The sequence below is a fragment of the Pleurodeles waltl genome, chromosome 2_1 (assembly GCF_031143425.1).
Source record: "Pleurodeles waltl isolate 20211129_DDA chromosome 2_1, aPleWal1.hap1.20221129, whole genome shotgun sequence".
Taxonomy (NCBI): Eukaryota; Metazoa; Chordata; class Amphibia; order Caudata; family Salamandridae; genus Pleurodeles; species Pleurodeles waltl.
In genome coordinates this window covers 101,925,963-101,945,934 of record NC_090438.1, presented here as the reverse complement: position 1 = coordinate 101,945,934, position 19,972 = coordinate 101,925,963, and the positions used below count along the sequence as shown (strand labels likewise).

General features: G+C 44.2%; 1 protein-coding gene across 1 annotated transcript in view; it reads left to right on the top strand.

The window, feature by feature from the left end:
- The window catches only part of SLC16A2 (solute carrier family 16 member 2), a 396,992-nt gene that overhangs the window by 260,090 nt on the left and 116,930 nt on the right, over positions 1 to 19,972 (top strand). Inside the window, exon 3 of the mRNA XM_069210883.1 lies at positions 7,930 to 8,377. Coding sequence (XP_069066984.1) covers positions 7,930 to 8,377 — 448 coding nt within the window. The remainder of the gene's footprint in view (positions 1 to 7,929; positions 8,378 to 19,972) is intronic.

The window sequence follows — 19,972 nt, the reverse complement described above, 5'->3', positions numbered from 1 at the left end:
AGGACTGGAAACATGCAGAAGTCAGTGCCCCACTAAATTACCCATCGGCAGACCCCAGTGAACTCAACAACAACCGTCTGATCTCCCTGCTCCCTATCACGACCAAAGTATTAGAAAAAATTATCAACCAACAACTCTGCTCATATCTGGAATGAAACCTCCTACTCAACTCCTCCTAATTCTGATTCTGCAGCAACCACCGCATCAACACAGTCCTCATTGCAGCTACTGATGACAATTGAGCCCTACTCGACCCAGGAGAGACTGCTGCTGTAATCCTCCTAGACCTCTCGGCAGCCTTTGATATGGACTCCCACCATACACTCATCTCACTGCTGCACAACATAGGCATCCAAGGAGCTGCCCTCAGGTGGATCACCTTTTTCCTCACTGAAAGTACGCAAATTGTCTGCCTTACCCTTTCACCTCCGAGCCCAAGAAAATCATCTGTGTAGTACCCCAAGGATCCTCGCTCAGCCCACACTCTTCAAAACTTATATGACACCTTTTGCCAGCATGCCAAAACCCACGGACTCAACATCACATCCTATGCCGACCACACACAACTCATCCTGTCCCTCTCCGAAGACACCAGCATCACCAAGACCAGCTTCCACATCTGCATGACAGTTGTGGAAGAACAACTGCATGAAGCTCAACACGGACAAGACAGAGGTACTGATTTTCAGAAACAAAAGCTCCCCATGGGACGCATCCTGGTGTCCCTCAGAACTTAGATATACTCCGGCCCCCACTGACCACGCTAGGGACCTAGGCATCATTTTGGACAATAAGCTACCAATGACAACTCAGGTAAATTCTGTTTTGTCCTGGTGCTTCTTCATCCTCCGCATGCTTCATAAGATATTGAAATGGCTACCCCAATGCTCCAGATGCACCATCACTCAGGCCCTCATTTCCAGCTGATTGGACTATGACAACACTGTCTACGCAGGGATCACAGCTCACTTCCTCTGACTACGGATCATACTGAACGCTGCAGCCAGACTGGAACTGGTGCTCCCTTGATGAACCCACGTCATCCCCTACCTCCAGGAACTCCACTGGCTTCCAGTACAGAAATTATGCCAATTCAAGCTCCTGACCCATGCAAACATGCCTTACATAACTGCGGACCTGCCTACTTGAATCACCGCCTAAACTTCCATCAGCCCACCAGCCACCTCTGCTCCTCGTCCCTTTCTCTAATCCTTACTCCCTGCTTCCGACGTAGGAGATGCAGAGGTCTCTCCTTCTCCTACCTAGCAGTGAAGACATGGAATGAGCTACCCTTTTATGTATGAACCTCCCTATCTCTTCCAGAGTTTCGAACGCCCGTGAAGACCTGGCTATTCGGCTAATCAACTGGACCCTGCCAGCGCCTGGATACCCTCACAGGTGACAAGTAGCGCTCTACTAATCTACTGATTGATTGATTATGTGTATTGAGTGACAGATGCAAGGAAAATTGGACCAGATGTGCGCACATCCATTTGCAAACCAGGATGTACAATTTTCATTCCGACTGATTGGCAAACGGGAATGCAGTTTGTGATACCAACTGTTTTTTTTTTTTTTTTTCATAACACTGCTAAAATGACCAGTATTGCAGCACTTTACGAAGGACAGCAAATTACAATTTTATGTACTGAAAAACAAAGTTAAATGGCCATAGAAAGTTGTATGTCAATGAGGACCACATTTTATAGATACATTAAAGAGAAATGTGGTGGCGATCAGGGGCGTAGAATGGGGACAGACGTAGTTATAGTAACCTATTAGCAGGTGATTAGGTGGGAGCATATAATGCATAATTTCTTGTTTAGAGATCCTTCTCAACAACTATGACAGGAAAAGGACACTCTTCAGACCATTACTGAATGGTAGCATGTCAGACAATGTTCCTAATTGTACTGATAAGGAGTTTCAAATACATTGGAGACTGATTGCTCCGGTGCCTGGGTTGTTTGTAATTTCAGCATTTCCAGGTGAAGTGGGTTCTTACTTCTTAAATCTGATTGTAACTTTTATCCATGTCTCAACTGGAAACCAGTGAAGGTCCTTAAGAATAGGTGAAATGGGGTCAAGTCTATGATTTTTTTTACTAGTTTTCTGAGATTCTGAAAAACCCAAAACCTAAGCATGAAAATCTACAAAAAATATAGAGTTAAATGAATACTTCTAGCTCTTAAGTGGTGAACAATCTGGCTTGCTGTCAGGGCTAAGATGAAAAATGCACCTTAACTTTTTGTTCTCACCTGGAAACCAAGGTTCCTGGTGGAGATCTCGCTTCTTTTATTCACCACAACTTGCATACTTATCTGCTGATCATTTTGGCACTATGTGAGCATTGAAAGTTTTGTAAATATCCTCAAAGTTCCAAATTTGCCCATGATCACTACCCTCTCAGGGATCAACCTGCTTTTCTCTCCTGCTGATATGTTTGGTCACACCTCTGATCTTCCTTTTATGATTAAAGAACGTTGGCTTGCAAAATGTTTTGTGAATCACACCTCAACTGTTTAACAAAAGATTGCCTTGTCGTCTCAGATTCCAGGAACTGATGAAAGCTTACTGCTCCTGGATCCATCTTGCCCGTCACTGGATCTGTCCTAGTATTCTATTTCCCATGTTAGGTCTCGTTTACAGATTGCTTTTAGCTTCCTGTTGTAGAAGACCTATTGTGGACAGTGCCATTACTTACACTCTACCTTTGGTTAGCTCACTGCTTTTTGTCAATCTCATTTTCTTGAATTCTTGTCAATGGCTTCCCTTCCTCGACTTATGTTTGTCCCTCCCCTAGATCATAGCATCTGTATCATGTTTTTTTTAATGACTTGTATCCTTCCACAGTTCCTCAAGAGGGAAATGTTTTTTCTCTTTTTTTAGCACTTCATGGAAGTGCATACGGTTTCTTGCACTTTGTATGTGTTTTCTTGTTCTTTCCTCGTGTGCTGATTCCCTCTCACATCCCCACTGCGTCGGCTCTGTGTTGCTTCCCCTCCCAAAGCTTGCCCATTGCTTCCCTGCCTGTCCATGTCCCACTAACTTTTTTTTATTTAAACACCCCACCCCCGTTCAGTTCCTCTGCTGCTACCTGTTGCTCATCAGCTGTCTTACTCCACTCACCTCCAAACAAGCTCCTCCAAATCCCATCACATTATTGTTTTATTATATTTTCTTTTCCTTTTTGGAGGGATCGGCAACTTTAATTTGCTGTAGGGACACTTTGTTCTTTAAAACGGCACTTTCGTGCCCTTTTTTAGGGTCGAGCCTGCGTTGCATGCGCTCGCGCATGCGTATCGCAGCGAGGCGCTTTAGTGTTTAGAAAAGGGCTCGGAGCCCTGTCAACGTCACGTCAGTGTTTTTTTATTGGTTCGTGGGCTTGCCTAATAAAATCTGCATGCTTTCATTAGTCGAAGGCACGCATACGTCGTGCCTTTTCCGGTGGCTAGCCCTCCTCGAGCGCAGCGACCAAGTACAGAAAACATGCGAGGCTCGCTGTTTTCCATCGGGCTCGTGGACTTCTTTTTCTCTAATTTACTAGCACGATCTCGCTTGGCAGAAGTCGAGCGCTTTACATAGTTCATTTCACTTTTTCGGGTTATGTACATAAATGCACTTTTGCCCGATAGGTGAAAAGTCGGGTTAGGAGTTTACAACGCGATCAGCTCTAACATGAGCAAACGCGAGACCCATTGCATTGCAAATGCTTGTTATATTTTGCACACTTACCACTCCAAGATTAAGCAACAGACAGTTTGGAACAGGAAATTAAAACCAAAATAAAATGTCAGCTGCATCATGACACATGCTTGGTGATACATGAGGCTGCATGCCTAATCACACTGGGGCTGCCATAACGTAATGACACTTATGTGTGATCCTGGGCGGAGCTTGCTGGGTGCACAGGTGCCACGCTCTCGATGAGAGGCACACCCGCCTGCAGGCAGGGGTCTCCTCCTCCAACAGCATCTGCCCTGCCACCGGGATTCTGGGATTGCCAGTCTCACTCTTGTTGATGACACCGCCTCCAGCACTCTGGGAAATGTAGTCTTCCCTATCAGCTTCCTAATGAGCAACTGACCACACCGGTTAACTCCGCTCCGCCACCGGTTATCGGAGTTTATGCCGAACTCTGCGCTCCAAGTGCAGGGCGAAGTGGCAAAACTCTGCAAACTCCTCCGGCCGAATGGCGTTTACCACGCACCCCTACTTATGTGCATGTGTGATGATGCTTGTATGCATTATACTACTTACCTTCTTTTTGTGATGCTGTTGAGCAGAGGCAATGACCGTTTTGGTTTGCAGCAAAAACACTGGCAAAGCTAATAGGTCTGAGTTAGCAAAGTCAAAGGCTTAGGGCCATATGTACGAACACTTTTTCCCATAGACACAGAATGGGTAAAAACCTTTGCTACATCTGGCCCTTAATCTTGGCTTTGCAACTGCATGTTGTTCTTGATGTGTTATGGTATTAGCATTTATTGGGCATGCATATCACCTAAGAGGGTATCCTGGCACCATAGAAGGTATGGCCAGGGCTTTGTGAGGGGGCCTATTGGAAGCGGCAGGTCTTCAGCTTTTTAAACTTTGGCTGTTCGCTCATACAGAGCAGTGGTGCAACAGACAAGTCAGGAGAAAAGTGAACCATGTACAGTGCTTATGACCTTACAATATTTATACCAATAAGTAACACCTAACTAACTACATATACTCAGACCAGTAAATATTACTATATTCATATTCAGTGTAAATAGTTTAAACCCTCAAGGACTTAAGTTGAACTCCCACAACCCTACAGAGTTTGCAGTCCTGGCCCAGGTCTGCGAACCCAGAAGGAGGGACCAGTAAGGGTCAAAGAGCGTTTGCTTGGGTTCCGCTGACCCAGGAGGAGGCAAACCTTGGAGGCTTACTGAGAGGTTTCAGAACCCTAACTCAGGATCTGCAAATCATTCAACAAAATTTCCTTTTTTTTTATTTCTCTGAGTCCCTCCTGCCTGCACATCAGCCAATGGGTCACGAGATGCACACCTTGTCCCAATTTTTGTCACAGGATGGTGGAACTGAACCGAACCATAAATCCGACTCTTTTGGACCATGGACCTAATATTGGGATACTAGACCTGAAAATGATGATGAGATGAAAAAGATGACAGTGCCGAAACCCGGGTTCAAAATGTTGCGGCTGCTTCCATTGCAGCATTCGGGAACTTGGTCCCTGAGTCTTGAAAACATGTTTTAAAAAACCTATAAGGAGGGATTGGTAGCCACCCCAGGAGCAGTGTGGCGGGGTCCCAAAGGAACGCCTCCTCCCCTTAAGTTTAACTAACAAAAACGTTTGATGCGTCTGTACCATGGTACATGTGCCTGGTACAGCAGTACCCAGCATGGCACCACGGTACAACATTAAATGGATGCCTGTGGGGTTTGAGAAGCCTGAGGCCAACCTCAGCTGCGCGTGGTTGAAGCCATGGGGCAGTTGGCCAACTGTGGAGGTTTGGCTGCAGGGCCTGGCAACGTCAGGCCCTGCAGTCAACCCACCTGCCAGGCATTGTCAAAGGTCATGCATTGTGAAAGGTTGGGCAGCCACATTTAGGTTGGATGTAGGGCCTGGCCATGGGCGAAGTCCTACATCCAGCTCACTGCTGAGCCCTGCCAAAGGCCGTGCACTCTGCAGCAATTGCCAGTCCACGGGGATGGTTAGGCAGCTGCAGGGGTTAGTCACTAACCAGGCCTCAGAGTCAGCATCCCACTGTGACTGGCCGAGGCCAGTAGGAAGCAGGAGCATTGGACACCGTCTGAACTGTGGGGTTGGGGAATGTGCTCAAGTGTGAATATGCTAAAACAAAATCCCCAGCAACTCACTGAAAAACACGAAGGTTAAAAAGAAGTTATAGTTAGGTATGGTAATAATATCTCAGTTTACATAAAAAAAAACTCCAGAAATCTGCTGAAGAAAATCAAAGATTAAAGTGAGAGCTGTAGTTAGGTGTTGAAATGAGATAGGAAAAACTAACAATCAAAAAACAGATATTCCCCACTTATAGTTTATTGAACTAACTATAACGTGCACCCCTGCCATGCACTGCTTTTGACTTCACGTATTACATAACTCATGACATGTTAAAATACATCATTGATCTTCACAAATGTCATTGATGACATCACTGATAGGATTACACCCATTTATAGCATAGAGTTACTGTGAGAACTTGTGTGTGGGTGCATAGAATGTAAAAATCCCAAGCCCTTGGAAGCAAGTGTGGGTTTGCATGTTGAAATGTATATGGTGCACAGGTACCTTTGAAATATGGTGTAATATTGCCATTGAGTCGTTCTGAAGATATCACAAACCACACAAAAAGTGATTTGTAAATGTGCCCAGAACCCCTCAATAACAATAATGCCCCATATTACATATGATATCCGTTACACGTACTGTATATTACATATTTATTTTTGGGTAGTTAGTTTGAAAAAGCTGTTTTCTTCAAAGTACAGCTAACAATAGGCACTGATTGAAGTTAGAATGTTTAGATTTTGTTTACCTTTCTTGAAAAAACTGTTGATAAGACAGTGGGCCATGATGAGGGTCAGTGGATGTTAGCGATTTTGTGGCAGCAGTGTTTACCACATAATTATAGATTTACCATATGTCACAAAATGTGCCACATAATTTGTGAATTCTGCAGATTTTACCAAATATGGTGGTTCAAGCTCAGATTGATCGAAATAATACTTCCAGGGAATGTGCTGTGTAATTAACATTTTTCCTGAATAATTTAGATGTTTAGATAATATTTCTGCATAATTTGGTTCTCTATGCCAAATAATCCTAGTAGCTTTGGCAATGTGTAAGCTTTCCAGATTAGTCTGTCTGCAATTTCTTGTTGCAGTTGTGAAATAGTGAGAAATATTTTCTTTATTTCAAGGTTCCCTGTGATATATGGGTTTATCCCTACATGCTGTGCCCCACAACATGTAATATATAGATAGATAGGAAGTATTATATCCCCACATATACATTTCTAGTCAACCTTTGTATTTCTCCATGAGTATGTGTATGGTATAAAATACGAAAAAGTGTTAAAACAGATTACCTCATACTTCTTTGGGAACAGCCTACTCAGAACAGCACAATGTTGCCACTTATTCTATAGAATTAATTTATTTAATCTCTAAGTAATATGGCTAATCCTGTAATATTAGTAAGCAGCTAAATCAGCATTAAACAATCGTCTCTTGTTAGCATTCCGTTCATCAGTCATGGCATATATGGAAAATGTTTTTCTTGATGTGAGTTTGAATTTAATTTATTAGTAAAGTTTCATAATAAAATACACATTACGCAATTTCATGCTGCATAGGCATTGGCAGCTACATGAGCTCTTTGTGCGACTTATAGTAATAAACAACTGGACTTGGATCCAAATAAAGGAATTATACTGTATATAGAGTGATGCTAAAGTTAATATCAGTTATAGCGGGTTGTGTAATGTAATGGAATTAGTGATGTCATTGATGTAATTTGTTATGACAATTGTGATTTAATGTGTAAGGTCATCATTTTTGATGCAAATTATGTTTTCATAGTGGGGGGGAGTTATGGTATGTATGGAGGGCCTTAAGTGCTGGCAACTTTCAAGGGATATAAGGCTTTGCTGTGGAACGATAACACCATTTTAACGTGTTTTTTCAGTGTATATAAATCTCGCTCGCTCGCTCTCTCTTTCTCTATATATATATATATATATATATATGTATGTGTGTGTGTGTACATGCACAAAAAAGGCAATTTTAATTTTAAAGGCGGGTGAAGTGGATTTGAGTATGGGGAAATAAGTTTGTGTAACTGCTCAAGCTGCCACACATTAATTGATATATATCTTTAAGTAACGCTTGCTCTTGAACCCTCTGTTTCTGCAGGTCTCTTGAGGTCAGATACTTCACCTATGGGATACTCTTTGGATGCGGCAGCTCCTTTGCCTTCCAGCCTTCTCTGGTTATCCTTGGTCACTACTTTAGACGGCGCCTGGGATTGGTCAATGGTATAGTGGCCGGCGGGAGCTGCCTCTTCACCATGTCCCTCCCCTTCATCATGAAGACCATCGGAAAAGCCATCGGCCTCGCACACACCTTCCAGGTGCTCAGCGCCTTCATGTTCATTCAGGTTCTGCTGTCCCTCACCTTCAAACCCATCCTCCCTCGCTCATCCGGTCATGGCGGGGACAAGGAGAAGGGGGGGAAAAGGAAGTGCCTGGCCGAGGTGCGGAACTACTTTAATCTGAGAGTGTTCCGCCGGAAGACATATCGGGTTTGGGCATTTGGAATAGCCACGGTGGTCCTCGGATACTTCGTACCTTACATCCACCTGGTAAGAACATTCTATGCATGCTTTTCTTCTTTTGTTTGGATATGTATGTATTTTGACCACTCAACGCATTTTGAAAAAAAATAACCATATGCATAAATATACTTTTTTGCACTCAAGCTATATATGTGTTTTTAATTATAAGCTTATGGTAAAACATAATGCTGTGCACAATAAACGTTTTACTAAATACTATACCAGGAACTGTAAAGCACCACAAAACTTACATGCAGCACCTTTGAGATTTACACTTGCTCCATTTGTTGTTGAAGCTGCTCCGCATTAGTGGGACCTGTGCAGTTGACAGTGTTGCTGATTTCATTTAGACCTGAGTATCTTTTCATAGTGCAGGCCTGGGCATGTTTCCTCTATCATTTGTGTTTAACTGGGCATGTTGGGCCTGATGTACAAAAGGGTTTTCCCACTCTGCCTATGGACAGTACATATGGGCATTTGTTTTGTGTTCTGTTTGAGAATCGGTGAAGAGTGTTTATTCTATCAAAGCTGCAGAGAGTTTGTGATCACATCATAGAGTGTAGGCACTGGAGAGAGGTGAGGGTGTTTCAGTTAACAGGATGAAAAAGTGTCTGAACGAGGAGAGCGAAAGGGCAGGGGCTACTACTGATAGCGCGTCAGAGCCTTGATAAGTAAACTTACAAGGAGACACGCCTAGGTCGGTGAACCTTTGGACCACTTTCGGGGACTTCCCAGGACAAGATGTCTTTTGGCATCACAGATCAATGGATCAATAACCCAATCAATAATCACAGTAACTAAATCAACAAGTTAATCAATAACATTTAGTAAGAATCAATAAGTTGAACACGCCATGACCCTTCAGTCATGAATAACCACTCCAGTTTAGTTAAGTGTTAGGATATTTATTTCCCTATTTGTTACAATCTAATATCATGTTTATTAGTCTCAATAGCAATAAGCTCATCATAACCACTATTATTTGGCAATTAGAACACAACTTAATTAATGCATAGATTATGATCATTTAGTACTTAAGCACATCATTGAAATGTATCAACTTAGCAGAGTCTCATTAGTACATGTTTCAACAAAGCAAGAACTCAGTCATTTGTCTATTTGCGTCAGATTATTTGTGAACACCTTATCTACCCTCGAATTAGCATCAGCATGTTGGGCTTCATGCAAAACGTTTAAGCAAACGCATATTTAGAAAACATCTAACTATGGCCTCTGTCAAAATAGCAGTTGGTACCTAGAAAGAAAGGCAAACAGACAATTACAATTTCTGCATCAGATAGTTACCAGTCCAACAGATCAGCAAACAGCGTCAGTCTTCGTCCTCAGGACATCAGTCGATTCATCATCAGCAGAGATAGGACGGGGCGAAGTCTCAATATAGCATAGCTAAGGAACAGGATCTTCCCTCATAGGGAGGAGAAGTAAGTATAAGTAAGAATGGAAAGAAGATGGTTCAAAGTATCAGCGCAAACAAACGGCAAAGTCTCAAAAGAATGATCCCCTTTCTCCTTGGGTAGTGCAATTAAACCAAAACTGTCTAATCTGTCTTTAATTTCTCATTGGGTAATAATTGGTGCATCGTTATCTCTGGCCAATAATTTTCCACGCACTTCACCCGAATTTTCCACAAACCACAGTTCTCATGTCGCGTTTGGTTCATGTTATTGACGTCTTCATCAGTTAGAATGTCAGGTAAGAAAAGTTACACTTTACACTCGAGTCAGTGGTTCCATTGTTTTCTATAATGCCTTGCACCTGTTCCGAATTACACTGTTGCATTCAGCAAGAATGTCTCCTTGAGCAAGTCGAGTCCCATGAGAAAGAATTTACTACGGCTACACACATCTAACTCTGGAAAAATACAGCTTTGTGTCTTTCAGGAAAACAGCACATTGCCCGTTAAACTGTATTTTTCTAATATGAGACCAGGCATCTAGGCCCAGAGCCCTACTAAGCTAAGGCCTAAGGATTTAATAAGCAAACTCCTAATACATGACTCTAATTATGATATGCTTATACAAATTCAAAACATTAGTCCATCATTAATAAGATTCATTAGCCTTCGTATACATTGGCAGCCACTCCCCGTGGGCACATTCCAAACACATGCATTATTTTGTATGTTCGCACATTTTCTATGCAACTTCATCGCACAATATATTTCAAGCTTTTCATGTTAATATTCATTTTAAAATACACACTCGAACACTACTTACCAGGTTTTCAGACGCGTAGCATGTAACCACCAGAATAGCTCTGATTTATCTTGGGAAAGTTCCCAAAATCATGGCCTGTTTTGCTGAGGCCAAACACTCACTAAGGTATGGCAATAGATTTGAGAGGTCGACCCAATTCTGCTCTGAAGTACAACTGAACTACCAGGATACAATTTGAGTGGCACTGGAGTAAGGTTATACCTGACACTGACCAGCCAACATCATGTAAGGCCTCAAACATTGTCTGCACATCATCCAGACCTAGATGCCCAACTCCTACCTAAAGCTCAACCCAACCAAGACAGAATTCCTGTTATTTGCTAAGAAAAGCAAACAAGAATCAAGAAACAATACAAAGCTGGTTAAATGACATGGACCATGACAGCGTCAAGCCCCATCTTTAACTAAACGTCAAGTCACTTGGATTCACTCTGAACACCAATCTTCTAAGCTTCAAGGAACACATTGCCAAAAACACAAAGACAGCCTGGTACCAGCTGTCCCATCTAAAGAAAGTCAAATGGCTTCATCCCAAAAGAGACTTCAGAACTACGGTACAAGTCAACATACTTTCACATCTAGATGATGGTGATGCCCTTCCCTGTGCCTCTCAGGCTCCACACAGGCACTCCTTGAGGGAATCCTACATGCTGCGGCATGCCTCATGCAGGACCCTGAAGAAAAATTATCACATCTCCCCCATCCTAATGGAACTCCATTAGCTCCCCCTGCGGGCCTGCACTATCTTCAAAACCAGATGCATCTTTACCAGCAATCAGCTTATACTGCAAACAAGCTCACTGTCTCGGGTGTTTCCCACACATTTGTGGCCAGGACATCATCAGAATGCAGACTATGAATGGTAAAAAAAAAAGAAAAAACAAAGGTAGCAAGACTTTTCCATCTGTGCGCCCAGGATCTGGAACAACAGCCCTTTATCCATCCGGACCACCCAACGCTGCTTCAATTTAGGAAAGATTTGAAGACCCACCTCTTTCAAGAACACCACATCACAATACATTAACAACTGGAAGAGCAACATTGGGCAACAAGCAGCTGCACAGGTGCTAGTGCTTAGAGTTTAAGGGTACAGCACTCTACCTCCCAATGGTCCTATTACTCAGAGACCATATACCCATGACCAAAAGCCAACATAAAAGGGAGTGCTACGGTAGTCCAAAGACATTTCCTTGAGTGTTTAAAAAATTCAGTAATACTAGAACATTTCTTATCAGCCTTATCATATAAAAATACAGTCTTTCTTAAATATCCAGTGATTATATTGTGTTTCAATCCAGAATTGTTTCTTTATTCCTTTAATGATCATTCAGCATCAGCCGGGCTGGCTTGATGCTGAATGATCATTAAAGGAATAAAGAAACAATTTATAAGGCTTATAAGAAATGTTCTAGTATTACTGGATTTTTTGAACACTCAAGGAAATTTCTTTGGGCTACCATAGCACTCCCCTTTATGTATGGATTACAATACATTAACAGTCCACAACCCAGCTACTTCTCCTATCACATATTGGTTGTATGTTTGTCTTTGACGCTGTGCAGTGCTTCACTGGGGTTTGGCTAGGTTTGCGCTATAGAAGTGCCATATACTTATATAGATAGAGCAGTACCCCAGAAGATCAATGGGAGAGGCTGTTTCATGTGTGCATATGGCAGACTCACTTGAATTAAGGTTGTTTATATGTGAAATGAAAAACACATATGAACCAGCGACAAACATAATTTACACCTCTTCATGCCAGAATTATAGCCATGTTGGAAGTTGCACTTCATTGATAAATAGGATACTATACAGCTAAATCAGAATGGTCTATATGTGCCCCAAGTCAGAAGGGCTATAGGGCTATTAGAACATTCCACCCACTAAGGGTAGAATGTTGTGAATTAAAAAGGGAGAAACATTAAGGGAAACATCGGACTGTTGGAGCTCCGGGCTTATACCAGCCATTATAAAAGTGGAGCTACTCCATTGTCTTCAATGGACCGCTCAACATGCCAATGTTCTAATATAGTCACCTGTTTTATCATTCACCTGTCCTGATCCCTAAAACCTACCCAGCCCTGTCCTAAAAACTACCCCACCCCAAAACCTAAAACCTACCCCGCCCTGTTCTAAATCACCCACTCCCCCAACTTCCCCAGCCCCACTTACCCGGACGCCTCGTTCCTCTCCCGGCTGCCCTGCTGTGTGCCTGAACCACACGTTTGCATGGTGCCTTAACCACACATTTGCGTGGCTCAGGCACCAGCGTGGTTCAGGCAAGCGCAGTAACGCTTGCAAGGTTACGACCGTGTACTAAAGGTGGTTTCCCATGCTAGAGTACTCCAGTGAACAGCAATATGCGGCAGATCTCTCAATTCTTTGAAGGACTGTGTGGTTAATATTGAGTGTTTAGTTAACTGGGCGTGTATAGCCAGGTGCAGCAGTGTTCTGTAGATCATTTCATAGATAATATGCATGCTCTGTTGATGATGAAGGATCAGGTGGGGAAGTTATATCTGATATCAAATGGTGACATAGCTTACAGCAGATTGAGATAGGGAGGACAATAGAATGACTGTAGTTAGAGGTTGGAGATAAGGCAGCTAAGTCTGTTGTGTGGAGGGGTCTAAGGTGAGAACCCCCCATCTCATCTGCCAAGAAGCAGGTCTTCAGGTGCTGAGTGGTGGCAAGTTCTTCTCATTTTGGGTGGAGAGACATCTCTTACCGTTAGGATAGCATAATCATTACATCCCATCCGTATGTTGAGGCCATTGCGAGCCTCAGAGGTGTCCAGTTCGGGCAGGCTGCCTGTGTCTGACTTCATGGTGAAGCCACCCAAGGCCAGTTTCAGCCTATTCGAGCCTTTTTATTTAGGTGCAGCTTATTCCAGTGACATAGTGAGCACAGGACCCGCGCCTGAACATACCTGTCACACTTAGGTTGTCACAATGAAAAATACAAAAAAGTGATGCATGGAATGCTTGAATTAATATCAGCCACTGATAACTACTGTGGGTAGTATCCCAGTCCATCATTGTTTTGCCCTCAGTGCCATCTCAGATGAGGCCCAGCCCTATGCAAACCAGCCTTGGTCCTGCTCCAACAGGAACAGTCCATCCCGAACTGCGAAGTCAGGTGCTCTCTGAATTGAAAGACAAGCAACCCAAGACTAGTTTTGGCTTAGTTAGATCCCTCCATTTAGGTGGAGCTTGGTTCCAGTGGCACAGTGAGCAATGGTCCAACGTCTGGCCATTACTGTCACACTTAGGGCATCACAATTAAAAATACAAAACAGTGATGAAAGAATGCTTGAATTAATCTCAGCCACTGATAATTATTCAAGCCACATCCCAGTCCATCACTTATTTACCCGTCCGTACCAGCTCGGATCAGACCCAGCCATGCTGAAGGCCATCTGATCAAGGGGTGGAAGAGTCCAACATGGTCTGTCCACCATCTCAGAACTCCATGACTCCCTCTACCCACACACGTCAGCTTGAAAGTCTGTGGGAGCGCCTTGAAGACTGTGAGCTCCAGAACCACATCTTTCACTGTGCTGAACAAAATCAAAATCGCTGGTGCCCAGCGCAACATAGGCAAAGACCAAAGGTCAGGCCCTCCACTGTTGAGCACCATTAAGCCCCATCCCTTCTTCAGGTCAGCGGGGTCTGTTCAATCAACACCTCATCCATGTGCAAGTCTATCCTGATGCTGTCCAGCAATTGAAAAGTGAGTCCCTCCCTATAATTTCCTGACCCTTCCATACCCTATCTGTAAGTCCCCCTCTGTGACCAGCTGTACCTATCTGCTATGGTTTCTCTTATGCCCCATCTTGTACAGTTCTCCTTTGATTTTTTGCTACTTTTGTGTTTCATAACTCCTCCATACTTAGAAAGATATATTATATAATGGCAGTGCTCACACAGCCCACAGTCAGCCAGCGGTTGTGGTTCCTCAAGCCCTCCTGTTAGCCGCTGGCAAGCACACAAGCCACAACAACCAAAGAGTTCACTCCTTGGCTACAGCCGGCATGTTCAGTCACGGTTTAGAGGGGAGGAAATATTGTTTGGAAGGCGACCAGGAACAACAGACCGTGCTGTGATTTACGGTCCAGGGATATTGACTCGCACAGCCTGCCCGGGCTGAGCCGCTTGAACGGCAGTAACCACAGAAGGTGGAGGGGGCGAGGCTCCTGCGTCACAGATGTAGACCACTAGCGCGGACATCTGCTGGTTGGCTTTTTTAGAAACATTTGCTGAAATCTAGAAGGTGTCCCTTCTCTTGGGCTCTGAACTTTTCTGTGGTGCAAGCCAGCGAGCAGGAGATGGTGTTGACGAAAAGCCGCAGAAGTAAATCTGAGACTGCGCCTATGGACATATCATGAGCTTCACAGTGAGGTCATTACAGATGTGCACCCAGGATGACTGAGCTTCTCATGACAAGGAGCGATACATCAAAGATCACTCTGTTGAATACGTAACATGAGCTTGTGCTTGTTGGCTACGAGAGTGAGACGAAGGCCACCGGCTCCAGCGAAGGCAGAGTGGGGATGGTGGAGGTTTCAGAGGGGGGCAGATATTGGGAATGCGCCTGCATTCTCCAGAGTCAGGCGAAGATCACGTGGTCACTGCCACCATTGGTCCAAACTCCTGCAGAACTTCAGACCTCAGTTCGATCTGCAGCTCCACTGCAAGAAAGGACACTGTTCACGGAGCACAAGTCCACCTGCACCTTTGGTATAGAGTAAACCATGCTTCTCTAAATCTGTGTTGTCCAACAAAGGTCCATGAGCCACTGTTGCCACGCCAGAGCTTTAGGATTTGCACATGAGATGCATGTACAGAACATGCATGTAAAGGGGACTCAGAGAGATATGCAATGGATATCCTGAAAATCTGGCATGGCTCCGGTCATCCAGCTCCTACTTTGGAAAGGGCTTCTCTCAATCATATACACACGTCAGTGCGGGCGCTATTCTTGTCCAGACTTGACGATAGAAACACAAAATTGGCAGGTCTCCCGGAGGGCAGATTAGAACCTCTCGCTGCCACAGGCCTTGTATGATGCTGGAAAGATGGTTCAGTGAACCAAAGCTCAGCACTAACATCTTCTGTGAACTTAAGGTCACTCTTGAATCCTGTAAGGGCCAACTCGGACTTCCATCCTTCCAAGGTTGGTAAATTGAGCACCATTACATTGGGTAATAAGAACAGCCATTTACAATGCTGAGAAACGGTACGGCATAAAACGCTATATAAAAACAGGTTAGTATCAAATAAGGCGCAATGTGATCACATACCACCCACTGAGATTTCCCTACACCGACTCCCACCGGGCTCCTGATCTGAATCCAAAACGGCTTTCTTAACCTACAATGCTGTTGACAATTCTGCTATGAGCAAGTAAGACTCCTATTCCTCCGCCGCCCCCACACGCCCCCACCCATCCCCAGTCATCAGGTGGTATGTGCTGGCGTGGCGAAGGTTCAAAATAACAGCAACACTCCAAGAAGTCCTTCCCAGGGCGTGCTCCAGACATCTGCAAGTCATTTCCCTTCCACATGATCTTTGACCTCAAAGCATTATTCTTCTGGAAAAGGCGAATTAATGAACCCTTTCATGTTTCAAGATCAGGAAACACAGGTTACCACTAACGGTTGTAATCACGGCCAGTATTAATCCTGGCGGTCTCCGATGTACACGTGTGCTCTTGCACAGTGAGGCCTGTGCTGTGTTCCATAGGATGTCCATTCACCAAAATGCCAGGGGTGGCGTAAGTGGCACGAAGTGATGCGGTATGACCTTTGACCCATTGTCAGGCCCCCCCCTCAGCTGTCTGTTTCTCAACTGTCTTTTTTTGGTACCTCTCACACACTTTCGTTCCCTCTCTGTCATCTCTACCTCACTTGTCTTTCTCACTGATGTCCTTATAATATCTCACTCCCTTCTGACTCTCGCCGCTTCTGTCTTTTTTCACCTGTCTCCAACTCTCTTACTTGTCGGTCTTTTCTCACCTGTTCCTCTCTCAATATCTCCTCCGTCTCTCTCTCCTTTTCTCCTCCCCGCCTCTCCCTCAGCATTTTTCCCTAACCTGTCTCTGTAAACATCATAATCACCCTGTCTCCCTTTGAGCCCTGGCATTTTATCACCACTTTCTCAATAGCCTCCTTGCTATCAGCGGTCACTCCCATGTCCACCTCCCCAACTCTCAGCTGTCCTCACCTGTCTCTTTATCACGCCTCTCGCGCGCATACCTGTCTCCCATCATTGTCTTTGTCACCTCTCCAACCTCCTTCCCTCATCGCCTTTGAATAGACTCTCAACAGTCCTTCCCGTCTCCCCACTCGGAGCTGTACCTTTCTAAGAAGTCTCACGCACCTCCCTCTGTCTCTCGGTTGTCTCACCAGCTGTCCCTTTATAACCTTTCTCACTCCTGCCTCTCATCTGTAGCCTCCTCTTCTGGCCTTCATTTCTCAATATCGCCTCCTCGCCTTTCCCCTTCACCCCCCCTCCCCCCCACTTCTCTCTCCTCTATTTCTTGCATTTGTTCTATTCTCAGGGGACAAAGGACATCTTTGCAGCCCCACTTGCAAGAATGCATGTTTTGCAAGTGTTTTGTTTTGCTCTGAGGCCAGGGCTCGCACGCACATTGTTAGGGGTCACATGAACCAAGCCAGGGGTTGTAGTTGCGACCCCCGGTGACCTCTAAATAACAGTTCGCGGATGGCCCATTCCTTTGGGTTATGATGCATATTCAACATTAAACACTGGAATCTTGATAGCTCCATTCAGGACAATGATGAGCCTCCTGGCCAGCAGTGGCTGGTGTAAACCTTCTGCTCCAACATTCCAACCTTTGTCCTTCTCCATCTATATTCTAGAACACTCGACCCTCCAAGGTGGAATACATTCTAGAACACTGGAATGTTGGGAGCTCCAATGAAGACAATGGGGTGCTCTGGGATTCTAATGGCCGGTAGAAGCTCGGAGCTCCAGCATTCCAATGTTTGTCATTCACAGCTGTTGCTGTGAACAAAGGCCTCATTGAATCAGAGGGAATTTCAATCCCCTAAGGATCCAGGAGGCCTTTGTTTTAATAATTAGAACACTCTACCCTCTAGGGATGGAATCGTCTAATAGCTTTGTAGCCCACCGTAGATGGTCAATACCGGCCATTTAAGGCAAGCTCCCTTGTTAAAGGCCCTTGCCTTCAGCTCAGGCCTTTAACACCAGAGCGGGCCTTTAATGGTCGGTATAGCCTGCTAGGGCTGTACTAGCACCATACACTGACCCAGCTCTGGGCACATTTCACACTCAAGTCCTTATTCATACACATATGACTAGCATTCTGATTGATATGTGGATCCCGTCTGCATATAGACTTTTTAAAGTTGTTTCTAGTGTGTTTGCGTGGCCGGCATAAAACTGTGAGGGTGCAGCTCACTGATAACTTAAGCTGCAATCCACCAAAATGTCTCCAAAACCGCATATCCTACTGTGTGTTCAGTGACACTGAGGACGATGCGTTTGCAGTACTCCCTGCAATGGCGTGTTTGCTCCATCATTGCAAAGCAACACTAGGTGAGCAACATCCCCTCCTAAAATCCATGGACATCTGCAGTACCTCTGACTGCCGTACTGCAGCCTGTAAATAGCCCAACATACCAGCATTTGTAGGGTAATCACTGCAGTACTCGCCTTGCCTGCAAACAAGTCCCAGTTCTGAACATGACTTTGAGCCATTGCGGTGCCACGTGGAACTACATGGTCAGTCAGTGCCAGACAAGTTCCCCCAAAGTTCTGAGTTCCTGATAACAGTTTACCAGCAACAGAGTATCCCATAAACTCTGGCTTAATTGCAACTGCAGCAATTGACTACGTATGTAGTTAAGATGTTGGGGTCATCTGGCTAGGTCCAACGTCATCTGAGCTCATCGCTTCTTGGCATGTTGTTTGAGTTCCCATCTTGGCACTCCAGGTACCGATAGGAAAGTTTGGTTCCACAGCATTCTGTGGTTCAGTAGGATATCCCTGCAGATGGGGCTATAGGTGAGAGAAACTGACTGTGATTTAATACAAGATGGACGGAAGCTGGTGGGTTCATCTACCTAGATATCCTCCTCCGAGCCCTATCTGTCCATCCCGCGCATGTCGAAGATGAAGGAAGGAGAATCTATGGAACAACCTCCGGTGCTTGTATATGCTTCTTATACCAGGTGTGCTAATCAATAGTGCATCAGCAATCAAACATATCCTAAGCTGTAAGGAATATGCTCCATGATGGATTATGAACCATCCTAGGACCTATTCACACATGCCTTTTGGAGTGCGTAAAGTGGTTCTCCAGTAGTACTCTTTTGCATGCTTTTAGATATCTTTCTCCATTGACCTCATAAGATCGAAAAGGGAAATAACATGAGGCTATTAATAAATAATTAGCAGTAATAGAAGGGGTTTTACTAATATGTTTCAGGGAGGATTTACCAAAGGCTTGTAAGAGTGCACAAGAGTACATAAAAAGTACTCCTTCATTTAGTACTACCTCCCTTACTCATAAATGACTTTATGAATCGGCCACAATGACTAAGGCCTGTTGTATTCAGTTTTTAACTTGACACAATACTGCAAGCCTGTTTTCCTTATGGAATTAGAACATTCCCCATAAATCTGCTGAAATATCAGGAGCTTACTTTTTATTTTTCACAATCTCAATGATTTGGAAAATAAAACAGCTCTTAAAATAAATGAGAACTCTGAAGCCTTATCATCCCTACTGATGCTGTAGCCAAAGTGCAGGAAAAAAGTAGAGTTTGGAAGACTTTTTGAATCTGTTTGTGATAACCAGAGGCAAATTCCAGAGCAACTCTGCCTTTTTTTTAAAGCCTACTTACCTCAGCTGCCTACAGAAATTAAAATCAGACCCACCCTCCACTGACCCTGTGAGATTTCTGTCCCGCAGGCACGTGGGGGGAACCTGTGAACCAGCTACCCTGACTCCCTTTCAGCAGCTTATCACAATTGTCCTAACACTGGTAGCATTACTTATAACATACTTCTAGGCCTCAAAGAAGGGAAACTAACTTTGAATCAATGACTGGGCTATCTGAAAAAATAGCTCATTGATAACCTCATTGTTAGTCTTGGTCCACAAAGCTTCGGCCCACGCCATAGGTTCCGAATATTCACACGAGACAAATTCACAATGTAAGGGGCCACTTCACAAATGTATATATGAGTACATCAAGTAGTACTGCTGAGTATTACTTCCCATACTTATGAAAACATTTATGAAATGGCCCCGAAATGTCCAACGACCTGTTGTGGAGATGGCACAGCCCTCTCTAATTGTAGCTCTCTCTATGTGTCCTAATTTTTTATGTCTA